Source organism: Symphalangus syndactylus, chromosome 2, assembly GCF_028878055.3.
Source record: "Symphalangus syndactylus isolate Jambi chromosome 2, NHGRI_mSymSyn1-v2.1_pri, whole genome shotgun sequence".
In the NCBI taxonomy this organism is placed as follows: Eukaryota; Metazoa; Chordata; class Mammalia; order Primates; family Hylobatidae; genus Symphalangus; species Symphalangus syndactylus.
The window spans coordinates 89,091,915-89,118,178 of record NC_072424.2 but is presented as its reverse complement, the minus strand read 5'-3'; the positions used below and the strand labels follow the sequence as shown (position 1 = coordinate 89,118,178).

Genomic DNA, 26,264 nt, shown 5'->3' with positions numbered 1-26,264 from the left:
CAAGCATTTCTTTCTTTTTCTTTCTTTCTTTTTTTTTTTTTTTTTGAGACGGACTCTCGCTCTGTCGCCCAGGCTGGAGTGCAATGGTGCGATCTTGGCTCACTGCAACTTCTACCTCCTAGGTTCAAGCGATTCTCCTGCGTCAGCATCCTGAGTAGCCAGGATTACAGGCGCGTGCCACCACGCACGGCTAATTTTTGTATTTAGTAGAGACGGGGTTTCACCATGTTGGTCAGGCTGGTCTCGAACTCCTCCTCGTGATCCGCCCACCTTGGCCTCCCAAAGTGCTGGGATTACAGGCGTGGGCCACCGCTCCCGGCCCGCCAAGCATTTATTTTAGAGCAGGTCAGCTGGCATTCCTTCATATGAGAATGTCTTTATTTCAGTTTGATTCCTGAAAATATTTTCACTGAAAATAGAGTTCTGGGCTAACAGTTATTTCCTTTCAGCACAGAAAGATGGGATTTCTATTCGAGTTTTAGCTACCCATGCCAGCCAACAGTTCCTAGCTGGGGTCTCTCCTCAGGACAAACCACAAGAAAAGAAGAAAAAAGCCAGGAAATTCATCCCCTTGCAGGTTTCTAAGTTTTGACTCCCTACCTCAATTCTTTATTTACTTTTCAGAGTCTGCAGGTGGTTGCCATTTGTATTTTGTCATGAGTCTTTTAGTTGTAATCAGTGAGAGAGGGGCTGAAGTAGACTAATGACACCAAACCAGGACGTTTTCTACCTATCTTTGGAGAATCCTTGTTTAAAAAAAAAAAAAAAAAAAAAAAACCTACTTTGGTGTCAGGCTTTTCTGACCTGCCTTTTAGCCTTGAGGCTGGTTTAGTTTCACTAATTCTTATATAGTTGTGCTGCTGCTAAATCTTGTCACAGGTTTTACCTCCTGTTACAGTTCTTTTAGCACTTATCTTCAGTTCCTTAGTAGATTATAAACTCAATGAGATTGAAACTATGAGTGTAATATGTCTCTCCCCTAACATTGTATTACATACTGAATAACTATTACCTAACTGAATTGAGGTTCAGTAAAGCCATTTTTAAATTAAATATTTTAATTCACCCTGATTAAACATTAAAAAAAAAAGCCTTTTCTAAATGGAAAGATCTACTTTCTGATTCTTCATTCCCCACTTCACTCCTGAAAGCAGCAGGATATTTTTTCCAGTTGCCTCCAGAGGTCACCCACCACCTTTGAGAAAAAAAAAAAAAAAAAACAGCATAAACTACAGCATTGCTTCATGCAGATTTCTCTTAGATCAATTGTGAGGATCAAGTTTTTTCTTGAGAGGCAATTTCAGAGAAATAAAAGTGTTTATGAGCCACATTTTCTACTGAAAATAAATATAGGTTTATTGATTCTCTTAAAAAATAAGTATTTTACAATGTATATGACTTAATTTATCTGAAAGGAAAATATCTGGATTTTTTTCACTAATCTGGTACTATCTAGGTGTATTTGTGAAACAGTTACAAGAAGGCAGGTTTTAATCTTTCAGCTTAACTTTTTACTTTGGGTGAGAGACAGAAATTAGACAGATCATGTTTGGAGACTGCATATCACTGTGAGGACCTATTTAATTTTTATTTGCCAGAAGGACCATCCTTTTTACTTATCATATGATATCCAATTTGTGCTTACAGTGCATCATGAAGAACTAAGTGTCACCATAACTGTTTCTTTCTGTATACTAAACTATCATTCTTTAACTTCACTGCTAAAAACCCAGTCTATTAAAACCATCTCTCACGAAAATTTAATTTCAGTTAGACAACTTTTACGGTTTATGCTATGTACTTTGAAAAGTTAGAAATGATGTTGAAATGATCTGACATTGGTGATGTTTGATAGAATAAGTTATTTATCTTATTAAAATTAAAACTTGATTTTAATTTTAAATTTAAATTTAATTTTAAACTTGATTTTATTTTTAATAAAATCAGTTTTATTAAAAATAAAAACTGATTTTTAAGTTTCCTTTTTTAAAAGGTATAAACTTAAAATTTTCTTCTTTCTTTCTTCTTTCTCTTTTTTTTTGACAGTCTTGATCAGTCACTCAGGCTGGAGTGTAGTGACATGATCATGGCTCGCTGCAGCCTCGACCTCCGGGGCTCAATCAATCCTCCGGCCTCAGCCTCCCAGTAGCTGGGACTACAGGCATGTGCCTCATGCCTGGCTAATTTTTGTATTTTTTGTAGAGATGGGGTTTTGCCGTGTTGCCCAGGCTGGTAGAATTTTAACTGGATTCACTGTAACATTTACGTCTACAGCATTCTTTGACTTTACCAAACATACGGGTATCCTATGCTGTATTGATCAGATACAATCTTTGCTGACTGTCCTATTAATAACCAAGATCAGAGATTAAGAAAATAAAAACAATGCAACCAAAAGTGAGAACATGGCAACTGTAGGTGCTATGAGAACAAAAACAGCCTCGTGTTTCTTTTAAGAGTGCTTCAGAAGCAATTAGGATCATCTACATAAAAAAGGAAACCACTTTATGGTTTTCAGTGCCCTCTAAGCAGAATGATCTTCCTCCGTCTGTATGTAGAGGAGGCCACTTACTCAAAGGACTGAATACTTGGTCATGTATTTAGTCACTAGTTATTGAATACCTAAGATGAGCAAGGCATTGCTCTAACAGTGAAAAAACAGACAAAATTCCTGCCCTTGTGGATAGACAATGAAGACATACATTTGTAATACGATGTCAGATAGTAGTAAGTTCTCTAAAGAAAAATAAAGCAGGATAAACGGGATAGAAAGTGATGACAGGGGTTTATTTTAGATCAAGGTAGTGCTGGGGGAAGGCTCCTGTGAGGGTGAGTGACATGTAAACAGAAGCCTAACAAGTGAGGGAACCAGCCATGCAAGAAGAGCATTCTGGAGAGAACAGCAGGTGCAGGGATCCCACCGCAGGAATGAACTTGGTGTGTGGGAAAAATTAAAAAGGCCAGAGCGGCTGGAGCAGCATGAAGAGAGAGTTGGTAGAAAATGACACAGGAGAGCAAGTAAGGTCCTGATCATGCAAGGCCTTATGTTAAAGACTTTCTGGATGCACGTGGAAGAGTACTCCAGGGGAGAAGGGCAAGATGAAGAGCAGAGAGAACAGAGACCTAATTAGGAAGTTAACTGATTAGGCTAGATTTGTGTAGGTGGTCAGAGTGGTCAGATTTGGGAAATCGATTGAAGATAAAAAAAACCCAGCATTTGCTAATGGGCTGGGTGTATGATAGAAGGAATATCAAGGATGACTGCAAGTATTTTGACCTGAGCAACTGGTGAGCAGTGGATCAGATGGAAAAGATTATGGAATGAGCATGAATTGTCCTGGACATGGAATAAAATCAGGAATTCAGGTTGAACATGTTAAGATTAAGGTATTTATTAGATAATTAAATGAAGGTCTCAAGTGAACAGCTGGATATCCAGTTAAGTAGAAGGATCAGAGCAATAGATACAAACTGGGAGCTATCAACATGTAGATGATATTTAGTACCATGAGACCAGTTGAGATCACCTAAAGTGTAAGTATAGATATTAATAGAAGAGGATCAAGGACTAAGCCCTGAACACATCTCATATATAAAGGTGCGAAAGATGAGGAGTATCCTGCAAAGAAGACTAAGATAAGAGGAAAATCAGGAGAGTGTGTATGGTGTAAACAAAAATTCAAGAAGGCAGGAGTGACCAACTATAACTTCCTATGGAGAAGACATTGGACATATAGAATCAAGCACATATTCTTGAATAATTATGTAATTTAGCCTTACTTTCCAAATGCATGGGTTGAACTAGATGATCTTTGAGGTTGCTTATAATTCTAAATTTGATAAGAGCAGCAAATAACTTAATAATTTAAAACTATCTCTTAAACAAACAAACAAACAAACAAAAACTGTCCCTTACTCTCATTTTTGTCCTGAAGGTAAAAAAGCAACTCGGAACTAGTGTTGTAGTACCATTTTCCCCTTTACCCCAGATTGGGGTTATCGTTCAAAGTTACATTTTACATAATTATTTGAAAGTTTATAAGTAAATAAGATGTCTTAATAATCCCTCTTTCTTTTTTTTCTTTTTGAGACAGGGTCTCACTCTGTCTCCCAGGCTGGAATGCAGTGTGCAGTCATAGCTCATCGCAACCTCAAACTCCTGGGCTCCAGCAGTCCTCCCACATCAGCTTCCTGAGTAGCTAGGATTACAGGTGTGAGCCACTGTGCCCAGCTTTTGTTTTATTAATTCCTTAACAAAACTGTCATATCCAAACAGGACATAAAAAGATTTACTGCAAATTCCATTGTAGACATCTAAGAATAATTTATTTAGAATGGCTGAGGGGAGGGGACTAGTGGAGATTTTGTGAGGTTTTTCTTTGGTGGGGGGACAGGGTCTCACTCTGTCACCCAGGCTGGAGTGCAGGGGTGTGATCACGGCTCACTGCAGCCTTGACCTCCCAGGCCTAATTGATCCTTCCAGCTCAGCTTCCTGAGTAGCCAGGATTACAGACACACACCACCATGCCTGGCTAATTTTGTGTGTGTGTGTGTGTGTGTGTGTGTGTGTGTGTAGACAAGGTTTCACTGTGTTTCCCAGGCTTGTCCCCAACCCCTGGGCTTGAACGATCCACCTGCCTTGGCCTTGAAAAGTGTTGGGATTATAGGTGTGAGCCACTGTGCCCAGCCTGAATGGAGATTTAGGATGAGCTAAACTACTCCACCATCCGCAGTCCAAGCCGCCACTTGGTACTATCCTTGATATTGCAAGGGCCCAAAATAAAGTGAAAAATATAGCCCTAAGAACTTAGATCTAGCTTTCAGGCCTCTTCAGAGAAATTATGTGCAGCAGAAAGTGTTTACCCAACCCAGCTCTTGGGAAGCTGAGCAGAAGTCAGCTCCATTGTTCTTGACTTGAGATACAAATGCTTTTTATCTATTGTCTCAGTGGGTAGACCTACTGGGAGCCCAGTGAGAGGGAGCTGAAGCAGTCAATAGATAAGAACCAGTCAAATTGAGTTGTTAAAGGGGCCTGATGAAGAATAGAAGCGGAAATGAGAAGACAAAACAAGGGGCTTGAGAAACCACAAGAATGAGTAGTGGCCAGGCAGTGTGGCTCACACCTGTAATCCCAGCACTTTGGAAGGCCAAGGCAGGTGGATCACTTGAGACCAGGAGTTCGAGACCAGCCTGGCCAACATGACGAGACCCCATCTCTACTAAAAGTACAAAATGAAAATCGCTTGAACCCAGGAAGGGGAGGTTACAGTGAGCCGAGAATGCACCACTGCACTCCAGCTTGGGTGACAGAGTGACGCTGTCTCCAAAAAAAAAAAAGAATGAGGCACGGTGGTTAAAGTTAAGGCAGGGACATGGACCTCGCATGCAAAATAGCATGTTCATAAATTCAAACTTATGTATGGTTTGTATTATGTCAGTTGCCACTAGATAGTTTATAATATTACTATGTTTCTTGACAATTAGAGAACATTAATTATACAATCTAAAAAATTACTGAATAATTTTATTGAATCTCCCTTTTTACTTTTCCAACTGTTTCCTGGCTTCTTTGATGATAATTTCATTAGGAAGCAAGATAATCTTTCACAATATTGTTTTGTGTTTTTAATGAAGGTAACAAGTCTTCATGATATAACGGAATATTTTCTCTCATTCTTATACTCAAATATTTTAAATAGAGACCATAGTTATTAAACCTAAAAAAACTCATTTGTGATGAGTAGTACATATTAAATTCTATTAATAATAAAAATAGAAGTCTGTATATTGGTACTGTCATTTAGAGATAACAAAAAGAGGAAGAGAGATTAAGGGGAAAAGAATGATGAATGAATGAGACATATCAGCTAGCTACTCCGGCTAGACTCCAAGGCTAGATCCCTTTAGAGCTCAGCTTTCTAAGGTCAGGAACTCAGTTACTAGTTCTTTTTAGCTCATCCAGAAGTGATTAGCTCCCAGAGAACTGACTGTTATGACCAGGCCTACAAGATAGGAATTAAACAGAGTGACATGCCCCATGTCTAACATTCCCAAGGCACCACTTCCTGGTGAGTCTGACTGGTCTGGAAGCCAAATGATAAGTTAGACAAGGGTCAGCAAACTATCTATCACCTACAGGCGATATCTAGCCACATCCTGATCTTGTAAATAAAGTTTTATTGGAACATAGCCATGCCTGTTTATGTACACATTATCTATGGCTGAGTTTACACTATAAAGACAGAGTTGGGTAACAGTGACAGAGACCTCATGGCCCAAAAAGCCTAAGCTATTTACCATCTGTCCCTTTCCAGAAATAGTTTGCCAACAATTTTATTAAAAGATCCTCTATGAAAGCAAAATTCAAGCAGAAGGGATTATGTATGTCCTTAAAGTTTTGAAACCGGATAAATTGTTCTTTTCCACTGTCAAGCTAATTTTTTAGCTATGTTAAAAAAAATCAGAATCTTAGAAGTTTTGGGGAATATATTGATGAATTCTTACCATCTAATACTCTTTAAAAAATATATATCCCCAACACAAAGAAAGAACAAAAAATAAATAAAAAGAAAAAATATATATCCTTGACTTTTGAATTGTAAGTCTTTCCATTAGTTTATCTTCCATTATTATGATTTTAAGTCACTGTCTTTCCTTCCAGGGAGCTAATTTAGGCCTGTGCTAAGATTTAGATAGCACCCTAGTTTTATGACCAATATTCTTACAAATCATTTATTTCTGTGTTATTTTCTCAGATTTCCACAGGTAGTTACTTCTATGCATTTAAAGTTGGTTTTTGTTAGTTTAAAAATGTGACATTTGCCCCAAATTCCAGGAGTGATGTTTTCTGACTTTGTCTACAAATCCTTGAGTGTACTGTGTCTGTGGTTATCAGATCAAGAGTGTCACATAACATGCAATGACCATCCCAATTTCTCCATATTCAATCATGTAAAGAGGTAAATTTTACTGTAGGGCAAAGAGGTTCAAATGAGCTATTGTTAGTAACTTTTAGGCTTCATGTCAGCTAGCTCTCAATTTATTGCCTCTCAGTTCCAAATTCAGCCTTAAGTACCTGCTCTGCCATAATGGAGTGGACTCCTTTCCAGAGAGCACAATGTTACACTTCTCACTATGGGATGCTAGAGGGACATTATAGGAGGAAGGGGCTTCTTGTCTTGGTTCTCATGTGCTGCATTTTTCATTTTCTTACTCCTGCTGCACAGTCCAACAGCCAAAAGTGTAAGGGGCTGGTGGGGAGGGAGGGATGCATCTCATGGTGCTCTGCCACATCTGTGCTCAATTCAGCCTGAAGGCTTCTTGCTGGCAGTAGCTCCCTAATTCCATCTGCACACCTGCCCACCAGCGTCAACACACCTCTGCTCCAAAGGTTGTTTTCCATAGCCCTCCTGACGCACACTCACACACCCCTGGCCACAGCACCCTGCCAGAAAGCAGACCCTGATACTCTGACTCTGCACATACCTACCCTCGAGTTTATCAGCAAAGATGGAATTCTTATTATGAAAAATATCTGTCATTGACATTTATTTATAATTTGATAAAAATGCACACATTTGCATCACATCTTTGTATCCATTACTTAGACTGAAAATCTTAGAAACCATATGTGCACTAAAAAAACATAAAAGTATTCATTTGTCTTATTTTAGTAATTCCATTCTAGGAAATCCAGCTTAAGGAGATTATCAGAAATGTACAAGAAAATGTTTACTAAAATGATCGTAGCAGCATTCTTTTTAATAGAAACATCTAAAGCAGTGCAAATGTCTAAAATGTAAAACTGGGTCAGGTGTGGTGGCTCACGCGTGTAATCCCAGAGCTTTGGGAAACGAGGCAGGAGGATCCCTTGAGGCCAGGAGTATGAGACCAGCCTGGGCAACATAGCCAGACCCTGTCTGTATTTCAAAAACACTAAAAAAAAATTTTTTTTTAATGTAACAATGATAAAATTTTAAAAAAGGATGGTAATGGTTCTACAACATTGTAAATGTACTTAATGCCACTGAACTGTACAGTTAAAAATGGTTAAAATGGGCCAGGCACAGTGGCTCACACCTGTAATCTCAGCACTTTGGGAGGCTGAAGCAGGAGGATTGCTTGAGCCCAGCCTGGGCAACATGGCAAGACCTCATCTCTACAAATAATAAGTTACTGAATATCTGGGACAACAAGCTCAGGCCAACTGCCTAGCTCTCAAGGTCATTTTTCGAAGGTCAATAACTCTTCATGTTCTTTGGCTAACTTCCTTAACTTTAGTTTCAAATGGATTAGTCACTCAATCTGGTAAAGTTCCTCTAAATCTTTAATCATCACATCTTTTTAAATAGCACCCAAATAAGAACAATATATTTCAAAATTGACATCTTCATTTTTTTCTTGTTGTTGAGACAGCGTCTCACTCTGTCACCCAGGCTGGAGTGCAGTGGTGGGATCATAGCTCACTACAGCCTCAACCTCCTGGGCTCAAGTGATCCTCTCACTTCATCTTCCTGAGTAGCTGGGACCACAGGCACACACCACCATGCTCAGCTAATTTTTGTATTTTTTGTAGAGAAAGGGTCTCACCGTGTTGTCCAGGCTGATCTTGAACTCCTGGGCTCAAGTGATCCATCTGCCTTGGCCTCCCAAAGTGCTGGGATTACAGGCATGAGCCACCGTGCCTGGCGAAAATTGACCTCATTAAGCCTGTTCTTGCCTAACTGCTACAAAGATGGAAATTATTAAAATTCTCAGGAAATCAAGTATTTTAAATATGTAAGTTTATTGACAATTTTTTCATTTGAATGAGAGTGCAGTATAAGGAACCTCATTAACTTTTCCCATGTATCTGGAATATATGTCAGATCACTTCAAAATATTTTAATTTTTATGTTTAAATTTTGGTGATGGAAGAAAAACATCAATGGTGTTCATAGTGAACAAAATAGTTTTAAACATTATGCTCTGGAGAGCCATTTTACTTATGTGTATAGGACAAGGCATTGAAACTTCTTTATTCTCACTGCAGTTTATGAAATAATTTATGTTTTAGCAATCACTCAATTTTATTCCTTGTTTATTCGCCACTGACAATATTCAGTGATTTTGAAGTATTTTAAGATTCTTAAAGACTAAGTATTGTTGATCAATAATGCAGTGAATTGCAAAAACACTTGATGCTACTTTAAGTTGGTTATAAACCCATATTGCCACCAAGCATGGCTATTGTCTCATATGTTACAAAACAATGACACTAAAAGATAATTTTTTTCATAATTTTTTTGAGTTTGTTATTATACCCATCGTTGCTATGTTTGAAAATAAATTTTCTTTTATGATTTTTTTTTTGAGACAGGGTCTCTGTCACCCAGGCTGGGGTGCAGTAGCACAATCTCAGCTCACTGCAACTTGTGCCTCCCGGGTTCGAGCGATTCTCTTGCCTCAGCCTCCCGAGTAGCTGGGATTACAAGCACCCACTACCACGCCAGGCTAATTTTTGTATTTTTAGTAGAGACAGGGTTTCACCATGTTGGCCGGGCTGGTCCCGAACTCCCGACCTCAGGTGATCTGCCTGCCTCGGCCTCCCAAAGTGCTGGGATTACAGCCTTTATGATTTTTAAATTCCTGCTGGGCACGGTGGCTCATGCCTGTAATCCCAGCACTTTGTGAGGCCGAGGTGGGAGGATCATGAGGTCAGGAGATCGAGACCAGCTTGGCCAACATGGTGAAACCCCATCTCCACTAAAAATACAAAAATTAGCCAGGCATGGTGGCGGGCACTTGTAATCCCTGCTACTCAGGAGGCTGAGGCGGGAGAATCGCTTGAACCCGGGACGTGGAGGTTGCAGTGAGCCGAGATCGCGCCACTGCAGTCCAGCCTGAGTGACAGAGCAAGACTCTATCTCAGGAAACAAAAAAAAATCCTTATGAATATTACATATGCATGTAGTAAAGACTAATTATCATGCAGAATGCTTTCATCCATTTGTAATGAAATTGACTTGACTGCAAGTCATAACATGCCTAATTTTCCAAAATCTTTTTCGCCATCTCAATTCTTGAAACAGTACCATTGCTCAATGACATACGAGAAATCATTTCAGTTTGATTCCTTTTTATCTTCATACTAATAACCTCTTACACAGCCGGCAAAATCAATTTTGCCTTAACATTGTGTGGCTTACCACATTTTTCAATCATTGTGCTATTCTGAAAGAAACAATAAAACCATCTTTCTGATTAGGAAAAATTTGTTAAACATTCCAATGATAGTAAGACAGCTTTCAAAGTTCTCAGGACGCTGTATCTCTGCCAACTTATTGCTCTGTTTCTTTGTAAAGTGGTCACTTAATCTTCATGGTTTCATTACTTCCTGAGAGAAAAACATGTAAACAAAATGGAAATATTGGTAACTGTTCATTTGTGGACAAAGATATAAGACCTAATTTGAAACATCCAACTGAATATTGATACTTTTCTTCATAATTAGTGAAATAAGGGCTGAATAAATATATTAATATAGGTAGAGAAAAATCACTGTAAGTGCAACGTTATACATACAGACTGAGTTGTAGTAGGTGAGTATCAACTACTCAAATACCACGAGGGACGTCATTGCCTTTGATGATTTTCCAAAATGGAGAACCTAAAACAAAATGCAACCTTCCCTTGTGTTACATGATATTTTACTTTCTTGGAAAACTCATTTATTGAAACTATGCTAAAAATATTTGGTGCCTATATGTACAAGAGAGAGTCCGGGCTCAGATAATCAAAAACAAATCTTTTTCCTTCATATGAATATTTGGCAGGACATTCAAAAATTGGACAGTATGTGGGACTATCCCACACATGTGGAGCTCTAGCATCTTCAGCCTCTGCCCACTAAATGCTAATAGCAGAGTTACTATGACACCCTCACACATTTTCAAAGCACCCCCTGCAGCCTGCAGGACTTCATTTTTTTCATTTATTTTTATTTATTTATTTTTTCAAGACAGAGTCTCGCTCTGTCAACAGGCTGGAGTGCAGTAGTGTGATCTCGGCTCTCTGAAACCTCCACCTCCCAGGTTCAAGCGATTCTCCTGCCTCAGCCTTCCAAGTACAGGGACTGCAGGTGCGTGCCACCACGCCCAGCTGATTTTTTAATTTTTTGTAGAGAAGGGGTTTCACCATGTTGGCTAGGATGGTCTCGATCTGCTGACCTCGTGATCCACTGGCCTTGGCCTCCTGAAGTGCTGGGATTACAGGTATGAGCCACCACGTCCGGCTTCATCTTCTTTTTTTTTTAACGCTCCTTCAGTTGAGAATCACAAGATAAAAGCATCTGCCTCAAAGGTTTAATACATTTAGCATCATTTGAGAAAATACTATTTGCTGAGAAAGCTCAAATGGCCAGGGTGACAGAAGAGAGAGGTATTCTCTCTAAATGCTATGAGGATTCTAGATAAAAGTCTTAGTCTTCTTTTTCACGTTACTTCTTGATAAAAGTTCATATATCATAAGACATTCAGAGGTACTTTTTTTTCTTCTTAAGCACCAAAGCTCTTTTGGATTTGTACGCATAGGATGAAGAATGGCAATTGCTAGGCAGTGGAGCCTCACCAGTGAAAGTTGTTTGCTCTCCAGTATCTGAAGAGACTAATCTTTGTTTGAAAACCTTGTGATAATGTCACTTGGGGCAGACACCTTAGAAAAGGATGCCCATTCTCTTCAAGACCCATGATAACCATCCTTTATTGCCACTAGCCCCATAACTAGGGTCAAATCTTGACATCTCTAGGTGGGTGGGTACACACTATGATCCAGGAGGAAATAACACCAAAATAACTGCAATATTTTGTTAATATATATGAATAGAAACCTGGTGAATGTGTGGAAGTGGATGCTAAAGGTATTAAACCGAGGAGAACAGAATAGAACACTAGATCCAGCTGAATTCACCGCTGTGGATACACTTTATCAGGGACTGTGGGTTCAAATTGTCAGTCCATGCAGCTGGAGATGGCTGTAAAAGCTTATTTGGTTGGTTGACTAAAAATTTCGACTCAGTGGTGGTCTCCAGTTAATGAGGTTGAAATGCTGGAGCTTCCTTGGCATGATGTGAAGGAAGTAATCCAAAGGCTAGCCTCAGTCTTTTTCCATAGCAAACTTCAATGCTGGAAGATTTTTGAGAAATGGCTACGAAATCCCAGAAGAAAGAAAACATGAGCCAAATGTTTTCAGGTGTAAAGACAAAAGATAAATAGTTTGAACATGAAAGAACTCTGGGAATATTATTTTCATAAATCCATTTGAGAAATGTTAGAAGATTCAGCAGAACAAGAGATGAGTGGTGAAACAACTGCAGATGGGATTGGCAGTGAGCTTTGATGCAAATCACAGGACAAAGACAAATATGAGGATTACGGCGGAAAGATGGAATTTAAATGTTATTAGCCCTGATGATGTAGAAATGATAGAGCAAATGAAAGGTGGAAAGCAATGGATGGAAAAGGATGAAAATATACTGATTTTTTTTTTTTTTTTTTTTTTTTTTTTTTGCTGGATACAGTGGTGTGTGCCTGTAATCCCAGCTACTTGGGGGGCTGAGGCAGGAGGATTGTTTGAGCTCAGGAATTCGAGACTAGCCTGAGCAAAATAGTAAGACCCCATCTCTAAACAATTAAAAATTATATATATGAAATAAAGTATACTGAGTCCTCATCTTTAATAACTAGAGGTCAAAAGTTATTACTTAAAGCTAATTAAATGAATAGTAGAGTTATAAGTATAAAAGGGAATAATACAGAGGTAAAATAATTAGAGGTAAACATGACAAAGATAATATTGCTAAAATCAGGTGACAGAGAAGAGAGGGGGAGTTGGAGGAAAAAATATATTAATTCTGTCATTGTAAATAGAAGAAAACTATTATATACTGTTGGAGTAGGGGAAGGAGGAGAAGATGAATTATTCAGTGAGTAGTAACTAGTATCAAGAAAACTGGAAAAATCCAGTTGACCCTTCAACAGCACAAATTTGAACTGCATGAGTCCACTTATATGTGAATTTTTTTCAATAAATATAAGGAAATTTCGGGGGGATATTTGCAACAATTATAAAAACTTGCAGACAAACCACATAGCCTAGAAATATAGAAAAAAGAAAATGTTAGGTATGTCATCAGTGCATAAAAATATGTAGATACTTGTCTATTTTTAACATTTACTACCATAAAATATACACAAATCTATTATTAAAATGTTAAAATGTATAAAAATTTACACACACAAACATAGACTACACGTGGTGCCATTTGCAGTCCAGAGAAATGGAAACAAATGTGAAGATGCAGCCAGGCGCTGTGGCTCACGCCTGTAATCCCAGCACTTTGGGAGGCTGAGGCGGGCAGATCACGAGGTCAGGAGATCGAGACCATCCTGGCTAACACGGTGAAACCCTGTCTCTACTAAAAATACAAAACATTAGCTGGGCATGGTGGTGGATGCCTGTAGTCCCAGCTACTCAGGAGGCTGAGGCAGGAGAATGGCGTGAACCTGGGAGGTGGAGGTGGCAGTGAGCTGAGACTGCGCCGGTGCACTCCAGCCTGGGCGACAGAGCGAGACTGTGTCTCAAAAAAAAAAAAAAAAAAAAAGTGTAGATGCAGTATTAAATCATAACTGCATACAGCTCACTGTAGAACACACTGTACTGCTGGAATAATTTTGCAGCTGCCTCCCGTTGCTGTCATGGTGGGCTCCAGTGTTGTGAGTATCCACCCAAAACGTTGTGTGATGCTCTTCGGTCATCTCCATTTGCCCAGTTCGTCTCTCCAGTAAATTCCATTGAAGTAAAAAGTAATTTCTCTCAGTTCTTGCATTTTTTGTGTGTGTGTTTAGTGTGAGAAAAATGAAATCCTAAGCCCCCTGACCAACTAAACAGACTCCTCTCTCAGCCAAAACTCAGTTCCAGCTGTGACGAGATGGGGGCCTCATTACACCTGCTCCTGCTCTAACTGCCCATAGGTTTTCTTCCCTAAGGGTTACAGAGAAGCCAGCCCTTCTGAGAGACTTGCTCCATTGCTGATAGCCACCAACTACCTGTTGCTGCCCCTCCATTTGGTAGTTTGGACAAAGCTTTCCTTCCTCCTAAGAGACCAGGGTCCATGGAGTGGCTCTGGCCAGTCTACCAAGGATGAGCAGAGAGGTTTTCGTGTTGTCTGCTTCACCACTTGAAGTCAGAGGGCCAAAAATTCCACCCTTGGATGGAGGGTGCTAACATTGCCACTTTTTGAACACGAGTCCCATGGAGAGGCATGAAGCTCTATTGTGCATGTGTGTGTTTCTCCTTTCATAAATATTCATGACTCCTCCTATAGCTTATTAGGTATGTATATTTGGCCACCTGGTTCAGCAAATCTCTGTCATACCCTTCCCCCTGTCAAAGTGTCTGTTTTTGGCTTCTGGCTGGAGGCTGTGCTTCCTAGCCTGTCAGAATGGCCACCCTGCAAGCTGCAACCCTTTATAAGAAAGCTCTCCTTTCCAAATATATGAACCTCCATCGTTCTTCAGTTGACAAGTGCAATACTGTAAATCTTGAATAACAACATGGGACCCATACAAAGTGCCATTAGTGATGCCTGAAGTGCACCCAAGAAGCAGATAAAAGTCATGATATCACAAGAAAAAGCTGAATTCCTTGATATGAACCTTTGATTGAGGTCTGCAGCTGCAGGTGCTGACCATTTCAGACAGATGATTCTTCTTGTAAACAGACAATGTGAACTTGGTTTGATGAACACAGTAAAATACTGTACATGCATTTTCCCTTAAGATTTTCATAGCTGGGCACAGTGGCTCACATCTGTAATCCTAGCACTTTGGATGGCTGAGGCAAGAGGATTGCTTGAGCCCAGGAGTTCGAGACCAGCCTAGGTAACATAGTGAGACCCCCCCCCCCATCTCTACCAGAAAAAAAAAAAAAATTAGCCAGGCATGGTGGCACGTGCCTGTGGTTTCAGCTTCTCTGGAGGCTGAGGTGGGAGGATTGCTTGAGCCCAGGAGGTCAAGGCTGCAGTGAGCCATGATTGAGCCACTGCACTGCAGCCTGGGTGACAGAGCGAGACCCTGTCTTAAAAACAAAAACATAAAAAGGTTTTCTTAATGACATTTTCTTTTTTCTATCTTATTTTAAGAATACAGTATATGATACATATACAAAATATGTGTTAGCTGACTGTTTATGTTATCAGTAAGGCTCTGGTCAATAACAGGCTATTAGGAGTTAAGTTTTGGGGGAGTCAAACATTATGCATGGATTTTCAACTGCATGGAGTGTAGGGACCCCAACCCCAACATTGTTCAATGGCCATTTTTTTTTTTTTAAGACGGGTTTTCACTCTGCCACCCAGGCTGGAGTGCAGTTGCATGACCATGGCTCACTGCAGCCTCTGCCTCCCAGGCTCAATCAATCCTCCCACCTTAGCACGTGTGCAACACGTGCACACCACCACACCTGGCTAATTTTTGTATCTTTTGTAGAGACAAGATTTCACTGTGTTTCCCAGGCTGGTCTTGAACTCCTGGGCCCAAGCTATCTGCGCACCCGGTCTCCCAAAGTGCTGGGATTATAGGTGTGAGCTACCACACCCAGCCCAATTGTACTTTTTTTTTTTTGAGACGGAGTCTCACTCTGTCACCCAGCTGGAGTGCAGTGGCGCGATCTCTGCTCACTGCAAGCTCCGCCTCCCAGGTTCACGCCATTCTCCTGCCTCAGCCTCCCGAGTAGCTGGGACTTCAGGCGCCCACCACCATGCCCGGCTAATTTTTTTTTTTTTGAGACAGAGTCTCGCTTTGTAGCCCAGGCTGGAGTGCAGTGGCGCAATCTCGGTTCACTGCAAGCTCCGCCTCCCAGGTTCACGCCATTCTCCTGCCTCAGCCTCTCTGAGTAGCTGGGATTACAGGCGCCCGCCACCACGCCCGGCTAATTTTTTTTTTGTATTTTTAGTAGAGACGGGGTTTCACCGTGGTCTCGATCTCCTGACCTCGTGATCCGCCTGCCTCGGCCTCCCAAAGTGCTGGGATTACAAGCGTGAGCCACCACGCCCGGCCACCCGGCTAATTTTTTGTATTTTTAGTAGAGACAGGATTTCACCGTGTTAGCCAGGGTGGTCTCGATCTCCTGACCTCATGATCCTCCTGCCTCGGCCTCCCAAAGTGTTGGGATTACAGGCGTGAGCCACCGCGCCTGGCTGCCCAATTGTACTTTTTAAAAAATGGTTAGAATTCAACTTTATACCATATATCAAAATAAATAATAACTTAGAGATGTAATGTAAAAATGAAGCCATAAAGATATCAGAAGGAGTTTTAAGAATGTATTTATATAGAAGAGTGTGGAAGGCCTTTCTAAACATGTCAGCAATGACAGTGCTATGGTCTGAATGTGTCCCCCACCAAATTCGTATGTCGATACTTGATCACCAACGTGATAGTATCAAGAGGTGTTGACCAGGTGCGGTGGGTCATGCCTGTAATCCCAGCAATTTGGGAGACCACGGCAGGCAGATCACCTGAGGTCAGTAGTTCGAGACCAGCCTGGTCAACATGGTGAAACCTGTCTCTACTAAAATATACAAAAATTAGCTGGACATGGTGGCACACGCCTATAATCCCAGTTACTCAGGAGGCTGAGGCACAAGAACTGTTTGAACCCAGGAGGTCAAGATTGCAGTGAGCTGAGATCATGCCACTGCACTCCAGCCTGGGTGACAGAGCGAGACTCTGTCTCAAAAAAAAAAAAAAAAAAAAAGGAGGCGGGATCTTTAGGAGATGATTAAGTTATGAGGGCAGAGTGTTCAGGAAGGAGATCAGCACCCTTATAAAACAGACTGAAAGGAGCTAGCTTGCCCTTCCACTATGTGAGAACTCAACAAGATGTCATCTTTGAAGCAAGGAAGGCAAGCTCTTACCAGATGCTCAATCTGTCGGTAGCTTGACCTTGGGGCTGCTCAGCCTCCAGAACTGTGTGCAATACATTTCCATTGTTTATAAATTACCCAGTCTAGGCTGGGCGCAGTGGCTCATGCCTGTAATCCCAGCACTTTGGAAGGCCAAGGCAGGTGAATCACCTGAGGTCAAGAGTTCGAGACCATCCTGGCCAACATGCTGAAACCTTATATCTACTAAAATAAAAAAAAAATTAGCCAGGCATGGTGGCGGGCACCTATAATCCCAGCCACTCAGGAGGCTGAGGCAGGAGAATCACTTGAGCCCGGGAGGCGGAAGCTGCAGTGAGCCGAGATTGTGCCAGTGCACTACAACCTGGGTGACAGAGCGAGACTCTGTCTCAATAATAATAATAATAATAATAATAATAATAATAATAATAATAATGATGTAATAAATTACCCAGTTTAGCTGGGCATGGTGGCTTATGCCTGTAATCTCAGCACTTGATGGGAGGCCGAGGCAAATGGATTGCTTGAGCCCAGGAGTTTGAGACCAGCCTGGGCAACATAGTGAGACCCCATCTCTAAAGAAAATACAAAAATTAGGTAAGTGTGGTGGCACATGCCTGTGGTCCCAGCTACGTGGGAGGCTGAGGCGGGAGGATGGATTGAGCCTGGAAGGTCAAGGCTACAGTGAGCCATGATCATGCCACTGCACTATAGCTTGGGTGACAGAGTGAAATCCTGTCTCAATAAATAAATAAATAAATAAATAAATATATAAATAAATAAATAATCCAGTCTAAGGTGTTTTGTTATAACAGCCCAAAAGGACTAAGACAGAATCTATAAAATGAAAATTTTAACTAAAAAAAAAAAAAAATACTGCAGGAGTCTCTCTGGGCCTACTCTGGCTCAGGAGCTGCCCAATAAAATAAAAATTTAAATTAAAAAAATTAACACCATAATCAATGTAAAAAGACAAATAACAAATGGAGAAAATTTTTAGCAATACATATGAGAGTCACAGCTAATACGGTATATGAAGAAAGTTCACAAAGTTCATGAACAGAAAAATAAACAGAGAGGAACAAACCCCCAAAGAGGAAGTGCAAATAGCTGAGTGATTTATGAAAAAAATTACACTTATTAGTAATAAAAATGCAAATTTAGACAAATGCTGTATGATTTCATGATATAAGGTTCTACAGTAGTCAGATTCGTAGAGACAGAAAGTAGAATGGTGATTGCCAAGGACTGAGCGGTGGTGGGGGAAATGGGGAGTTAGTGTTTAATGGGTATGGAGTTTCAGTTTGGGAAGATGGAAAGTTCTGGAGATGGAAGGTAGTGATAGTTACAACGATGGCAATGTACATAATGCTATAGTACACTTAAAAATGATTAAAATGAGGCTGGTGTAGTGGCATATAGCTATAGTTCCAGCTACTCTGGAGCATGAGGTGGGAAGATTGCTAGAGCCCACGAGTTTGAGACCAGCCTGGCTGCATAGTGAGACCCCATCTCAAAAAAAAAAAAAAAAGGTTATATAAAATGGTAAATCTTATGTATATTTACCACAATTCCAAAAAAACTCCAAATGCAATTTTTAAATGAAGGCTTTTTAAAATCTGTAAACTGTTCAGTCTCTATAATTAAAAAAATAACAGCATATAATATTATGAAGGTTCAGAGAAAGCATAGAGTAATGCAACTTGACGAAACACAGTAAAGGCAAAAATACTAACCCTTCTACTCAGAAATTCTACCACTAGGAATTTTGCCTAAAGGAAATAAAGATGAGCATAAAGATTTCGCTATTAGAGTGTTCATAGCAATGGTGTTTATCACTGTGAAATAGGAAACAAATCTACATGTCCAATGATAGAGTTACAACAAATTAAAGATTCATCCATTTCATGGGATTAACTGTGGAAACCATCAAAACAATGATGTAGAATTATACTGAATGACACATGTGGTAAACTTCTGTTATTTTTCTGCACAGAATCCGTTCACTTTTCCAGGCAACAGGACCCTAGTTTTCTTTGAAGGGACCACCACCCTTCCTCATCCCATTTCAGGAAGTGAGTTAGCCATTACCCCACTTCAGGGCAGCATGATTCATGTCTGTTGAGTCAGCATCTCCTGACTCCTGGCTCAGTGATGGGTTCCAAGATGGGCACCTGACCTATGTTAGACCAGTGCGTTTTGATCGTAGGACTCTTTGTCTAAAAGACTGGGAGAGGGAAGTTCTTTTTCATCTGCTAGAGTTGATACAAAGGATAGCTTGGAGTTGTGGGAAAGAGGTCCCTTGAACGATGCCTACCAAAAAGAAAGCACCTGGACTTTTCACTCTTTTTCTTAAACCAGTTTGATTTGATTTTGGTTTTTATCACCAACCAAAAAAAAAAAGTCATAAAGGATATGATATAGACAGATGTTACAAGTGAAAAAAGCATGTTGGAGAATAGTACATATAGCACTTCTACAAATCATTTCCATAAATATCCGTAAATATAGTCTAAAGGGATATAGTCTGTAATGATAAAGTATGAGTATTCTTTTCTTCTTGTTTAACGTCTCAAGATGAGCCTTTCATTTCTGTAAGATTAGGAGGCACTGTAGTTTTTCCGTGAGTATCCCTTCAGTTCCGTTATGCTAGCATTCTATTTTAGGTTTAAAATTTATACAGGAGCTTCTCTTTGGTGAAGTATCCATCATCTGAGTCTCTGCTGTTTAATATGGAGGTATACTCAGAGTTGTTACTGTAGTGTCATTGCTTCTAGACCCTCTCTGTGGACAGAGTTAGGAAACGTATGCATGACTACACACACACACACACACACACACACACACACACACTCACACCACATTTCCCAATTCCAATCCGTCATCATAGTGTTTATTCACTTTACACCTTCCACATAGGTACCTCCCTACTCCAATAGTGAGAAAACTAGCTCCCATTTTCCTTAATATATTTATTTATTTGTTCAAGCCCCTGTAAATAGACTCAATCTCCCAATTATGTGACCTTCTCCTTGGCCCTGGAGCAGCCATGCCAGCCAGGCTCCCCCTGGTTTCAACACTGATACCCTGGACTCGCTCCAGCTGCGCTGGCTGAGTTGCACTGGCTAAGTTTTCTAGGGAAATCCTTAAAGGCACTAAAATAAAGTCAACATGTTCATACTGACAAGTTTGGAAACCATTCATTTATTCAAAAAAATCATCATTGAGCAATTACTCTGTGCCAGGCATTTTTCTAAATGCTGGAGATGAAACGATAAAACAGACAAAAACCTCTACTTTTGTGGAACTTGCAGTCTAATTGGGGACACAATAAAGATAAATAAACTGTGCATGGTGGTTCATACCTGGGATCCCAGCACTTTGGGAGGCCCAGGTGGGAGGATCACTTGAGCCCAGGAGGTCAAGTTCAGCTGGGGCAATACAGTGAAACTCTGTCTCTACAAAAAATAAAAAAATTAGCCAGGCTTTGTGGTATATGCCTGTGGTCCCAGCTACTCAGGAGGCTGAGGTGGGAGGATCCCTTGAAGCCAGGGGTTTGAGGCTGCAGCGAGCTGTGATCAAGCCACTGCATTTTTGTCTGGGTGACTGAGTGTGACCCTGTGTCAAGGAAAACCCAAAAACAAGGAAAAATAAATAAATAAGACCAGGCATGGTGGCTCATGCCTGTAATCCCAGTACTTTGGGAAGCCAAGGTGGGAGGATCACTTGAGGCCAGGAGGTCAAGACCAGCTTGGGCAACATAGTGAGACCTCATCTCTACAAAAAATTAAAAATTGAAAAAATTAGCCAGGCATGGCACATACCTGTAGTCCCTGCTTTTCAGGAGGCTGAGGTGGGAGGATCGCTGGATCCCAGGAGATGGAGGCTGCAGTGAGCCACGACTGCACCACTGCACTCTAGCCTGGGCAACAGAGTGAGACCCTGTCTCAAAAAAAAAGAGAGAGAAATAAAATAAACGGTAGGCTAGTGATAACTGCTAAGGAGAAAAAAATTAAGTTGGGAAGGGGGATATGAATTACCTGCGGAAGGGGATTAAATTTTAGATGATCATGGGAGGCTTCATAGAGGAGACTTTAAAAAAAAATTTTTTTTGGCTGGGCGCAGTGGCTCATGCCTGTAATCCAGCACTTTGGGAGGCCAAGGCGGGCGGATCACCTGAGGTTGGGAGTTTGAGACCAGCCTGACCAACATAGTGAAACTCCGTCTCTACTAAAAATACAAAAATTAGCTGGGCATGGTGGTGTGCACCTGTAGTCCCAGCTACTCGGGAGGCTGAGGCAGGAGAATCGCTTGAATCCGGGAGGCGGAGGTTGCAGTGAGTTGAGGTCGTGCCACTGCACTCCAGCCTGGCGACAGAGTGAGACTCCATCTCAAAAAAAAAAAATTTTTTTTCAATGGAGTTTTGGGGAACAGGTGGTGTTTGGTTATATGAGTAAGCTCTTTAGTGGTGATTTCTGAGATTTTGGTGCACCTGTCACCCAAGCAGTATACAGTGCACCCAATGTGTAGTCCTTTATCCCTCACCCCACTCTTATCCTTTCCCCTGAGTCCCCAAAGTCCATTGTTTCATTCTTATGCCTTTGTGTCCTCATAGCTTAGCTCCCACTTATGAGTGAGAACATATGATGTTTGGTTTTCCATTCCTGAGTTACTTCACTTAGAATAATGGTCTCCAATTCCATTCAGGTTGCTGCAAATGCCATTACTTTGTTCCTTTTTATGGCTGAGTAGTATTCCATGGTGTGTGTATATATATATATATATATATATGTGTGTGTGTGTGTGTGTGTACCATATTTTCTTTATCTACTTGTTGCTTGATGGCCATTTAGGCTGGTTCCATATTTTGTAGTTGTGCATTGTGCTGCTATAAACATGCATGCGCAAGTATCTTTTTTGTGTAATGACTTCTTTTCCTCTGAGTAGATACCCAGGTGAGGGGTTACTGGATCAAATGATAAATCTTCTTTTAGTGCTTTTTTTTTTTTTTTGAGATGGAGTCTCGCTCTGTCGCCCAGGCTGGAGTGCAGTGGCGCCATCTCGGCTCACTGCAAGCTCTGCCTCCTGGGTTCACACCATTCTCCTGCCTCAGCCTCCTGAGTAGCTGGGACTACAGGCGCCCACCACCACGCCTGGCTAATTTTTTTGTATTTTTAGTAAAGACGGGGTTTCACCATGTTAGCCAGGATGGTCTCGATCTCCTGACCTTGTGATCTGCCCACCTCGGCCTCCCAAAGAGCTGGGATTACAGGCGTGAGCCACCACACCCGGCCCTTCTTTTAGTTCTTTAAGGAATCTCTGCACTGTTTTTCACAGGGGTTGTACTAGTTTACATCTCCACCAACAGTGTAGAAGTGTTCCCTTTTCACCACATCCATGCCAACTCCTTTTTTTATTATTATTATTATGGGTATTCTTGCAGGAGTAAGGTGGTTTCACATCATGGTTTTGATTTGCATTTCCCTGATCACTAGTGATGTTGAGCATTTTTTCATATGCTTGTTGGCCATTTGTATACCTTCTTTTGATATTGTCTATTCATGTCCTTAGCCCACTTTTTGATGTGATTATTTGTTTTTTTCTTGCTGATTTGTTTGAGTTCCTTGTAGATTCTGGCTATTAGTCCTTTGTCAGATGTATAGATTGTGAAGATTTTCTCCCACTCTGTAAGTTGTCTGTTTACTTTGCTGGTTGTTTCTTTTGCTGTGCAGAAGCTTCTTAGTTTAAGTCCCATCTATTTATCTTTGTTTTTATTGGGTTTGCTTTTGGGTTCTTGGTCATGAAGTCTTTGCCTAAGCCAATGTAATAGTTTTTCCAATGTTATCTTCTAGAATTTTTATGGCTTCAGCTCTTAGATTTAAGTCTTTGATCCATTTTGAGTTGATTTTTGTATAAGGTGAGAGATCAGAATCCAGTTTCATTCTTCCACATGTTGCTTGCCAAGTATCCCAGCACCATTTGTTGAATAGGGTGTCCTTTCCTCACTTTATGTTTTTGTTTGCTTTGTCGAAGATCAGTTGACTGTAAGTATTTGACTTTATTTCTGGGTTCTGTATTCTGTTCCATTGGTCTATATGCCTGTTTTTATACAGGTACCATGCTGTTTTGGTGACAGTGGCCTTTTAGTATAGTTTGAAGTCAGGTAATGTAATGCCTTAATGCCTCCAGATTTTTTTTTTTTCTGCTTAGTCTTTCTTTGGCTACGCAGGCTCTTTTTTGGTTCTATATGAATTTTAGGATTGTTTTTTCTAGTTCTGTGAAGAATGATGGTGGTATTTTGATAGGAATTGCATTGAATTTGTAGATTGCTTTTGGCAGAAGGGTCATTTTCACAACACTGATTCTACCCATCCATGAGCATGGGATGTGTTTTCATTTGTTTGTGTTGTCTATATTTCTTTCAGCAGTGTTTTGTAGTTTTCCTTGTAGAGGTCTTTCACCTCACAGAGGGGACTTTCTAGTAGACCTGAAGGAGGTAAGGGAGCAATCCAGGAGGATAGCTGGGGAAAGAGCACCCCAGGTAGAGGCAGTGATACAAGGATGAAGTGGAGAGAGGCCAGAGTGAATCAGGAGAGAGCAGGAGATAATAAGGTCAGAGACCTATCAGGGACCAGAACATGTGGAGCTGTGCTGGTCATGGTAAGGACTTTGGTTTTCTGCGAGGGATAAAAGGAGCCACAGGAAGCAAAGGGGCTGATTTCATCTGACTTGTTTTGACAGGATCATGCTGGCTGCTGTGTAGAGAAAAGACTGAGGGGAAATAAAAGAACAAAGAACAAAAGAGAACATGATGGCTTGGATCAAGGTGGTTCCGGTGGTGATAGTGAGAAATGGAGAAATTCTGGGTATATTTTGGAAGCAGAGCCCATAGGATTTGCTTGCAGAACAAGAGACGTTTGGTTGGCAGATATAAGGCTCTGAAGTTCAAGGAGGAGGTTCAGGTTTCATCAGCATTTAGGTAGTAATTCAAGCCATGAGATAGGATGAGATCATCTAGGTAGTGAATATGGATAAAATAGAGAAGGGGTTCAAGAACTAGGCCCTGATGTACTCCCAATATTTAGAGGTTAGAAGATGAGTAGGACCCAGTAAAGGAGTGGCTAGAAAGATAGGAGAAAAACCAGGTAAGTGTGGTGTCCTGGAAGCCTGATTCAGAGACAGGAATTGATATATTGTACCAAATACTGTAAATAATTCAAATAAAATGAGGACTGAAAAATGACTATTGGATTTAGTGATTGTGAAGGTCAGTGGTAACCTAGTGATGAGAAGGGCAGTTTCAGTGGAGTGATAGGGGCAAAATCCTGATAGAATGGATTCAAAAGAGAATACGAGATAAAATGGGGGAGAGTAAATATATATTTTTTCAAGAAAAAAATTGATTATGTAGTATTTTGTGAATGGACAGAAAAAAGTGATGCAAGGCTGGGCATGGTGGCTCACGCCTGTAACCCCAGCACTTTGGGAGGCTGAGACGGGAAGATTGCTTGAATCTGGGAGTTCAAGACCAGCCTGAGCAACATGGCGAGACCCTGTCTCTATAAAAAATGATAACAAGGCCGGGCGCGGTGGCTCACACCTGTAATCCCAGCACTTTGGGAGGCCGAGGCAGGCGGATCACGAGGTCAGGAGTTTGAGACCAGCCTGGCCAACATAGTGAAACCGTGTCTCTACCAAAAATACAAAAATTAGCCGGCTGTGTGATGGCAGGTGCCTGTAGTCCCAGCTACTCGAGAGGCTGAGGCGGGAGAATCGCTTGAACCCGGTAGGTGGAGGTTGCAGTGAGCCGAGATCCTGCCACTGCACTCCAGCCTGGGCGACAGAGCGAGACTCTGTCTCAAAAAAAAAAAAAAAAGATAACAATAAAAAAATTAAAAAGTCTTTTTTTGTCAAGATGAGAGAAATAATAGCACATATATATGGGAGTGCTGGTGGAAATGATCCAATAGAGGGGGAAATTGATAATATGAGAGAGAAGAAATGGTTGGAGAAGCTGGAGGTATTTAATTTGGAAAAGGAAAGGTGTAGGGGCAATAGTAAGTGGAATACTGGGGCGGTGGGGGCGGGGTTGCAGTGTTGTAGATCCTAGGGTTAAGGATTAGGGAGGAAACAAAGTAAAAACTGCAAAGACCTGGGAAGTTTTGACAAGAGGCAGGGGTGTTGGTATTAAGATTTCAAAGATGAAGCCATTTCCAGAGATGACAAGGCTCCAAGTGTCTCTGTTAAATTAGTGGAAATAAAGTTGCTCCACATGAATACTGAGCCTCGGACCAAAAGCCATTTGCTGGAGTAATAGATGGACATATGAGAATGACCAAGGGGGTCCACGGATGACTGTGACACAGACAATAGAAGGTGGTAGAGCTGGATGGGGTAAGAAAGAGAAGCAGAGGTACCAGCTGTGGAGGGGACCACCATGTAGGGTGGTAAGCTTCCTATCTCTGGAAGAAAACACTGGTGACTCTGATTTAAGGATTTATAAAAAGAACTCCTGAATTTGAAAAGTATTAGGTTCACCTATAGGAGACTCTGAGAACTTTCAGTCCTAAAAGCGTGATACTATGGTAATTGGTATGTCTCTTAAATTAAGTTTTCGGTATGAATTAGAATTCTTCTATTTTTTTCTATAAAAATTATTTTCTGGCCAGGTGTGGTGGCTCATGCCTATAATACCACACTTTGGGAGGCCCAGGTTGGCGGATCACCTGAGGTCAGGAGTTCGAGACCAGCCTGGCCAACATGGTGAAACCCCCCTCTCTACTAAAAATACAGAAATTAGCCAGGCATGTTGGTGGGCGCCTGTAATCCCAGCTTCTCGGGAAGCTGAGGCAGGAGTATCACTTGAACCCGAGAGGCAGAGGTTGTGGTGAGCCAAGATCACGCCATTGCACTCCAGCCTGGGTGACGAAAGTGAAACTCCATCTCAAAAAAAAAAAAAAAAAATTTCCTCAGTAGAATGAATTTTATCCTGCTTAATATCAGTAACAATTGGTCTTATCTATTCTCTCCTCAGTTCCCTCAAAGGTCTTCTAATGGCCTGCACATTCTGACATGTAAATACTTTTTGGATTAAATGACCTATCACAAATGCCAAGTTCTTGAGTTTGATGTATTAAATCTCATTAGTACTATTAAACATAAATAACGATTTGCTTTGTAGTTAAGGCTCATCAAATCATAAACATCTTCTGATGGCAGTTTTTATCCAAGCAAGCAATCCACAGTAATGGGACTGCTTTTTAAATTTACAGCCTGGTTCTTGACTATCCTCTAAAATTGTCAATCAGTAGAAGCGCACTGA

The 26,264-nt window shown here is 40.9% G+C and overlaps 1 protein-coding gene across 1 annotated transcript in view; it reads right to left on the bottom strand.

Annotated features, from left to right (window-relative positions):
- Nucleotides 1-10,329: 10,329 nt before the first annotated feature.
- Nucleotides 10,330-26,264, bottom strand: part of SLC16A10 (solute carrier family 16 member 10) — a 186,106-nt gene continuing 170,171 nt past the window's right edge. The window contains exon 6 of the mRNA XM_063631128.1: nucleotides 10,330-10,375. Within this exon, the coding sequence (XP_063487198.1) occupies nucleotides 10,347-10,375 (29 nt within the window). The 3' untranslated portion in view covers nucleotides 10,330-10,346. The remainder of the gene's footprint in view (nucleotides 10,376-26,264) is intronic.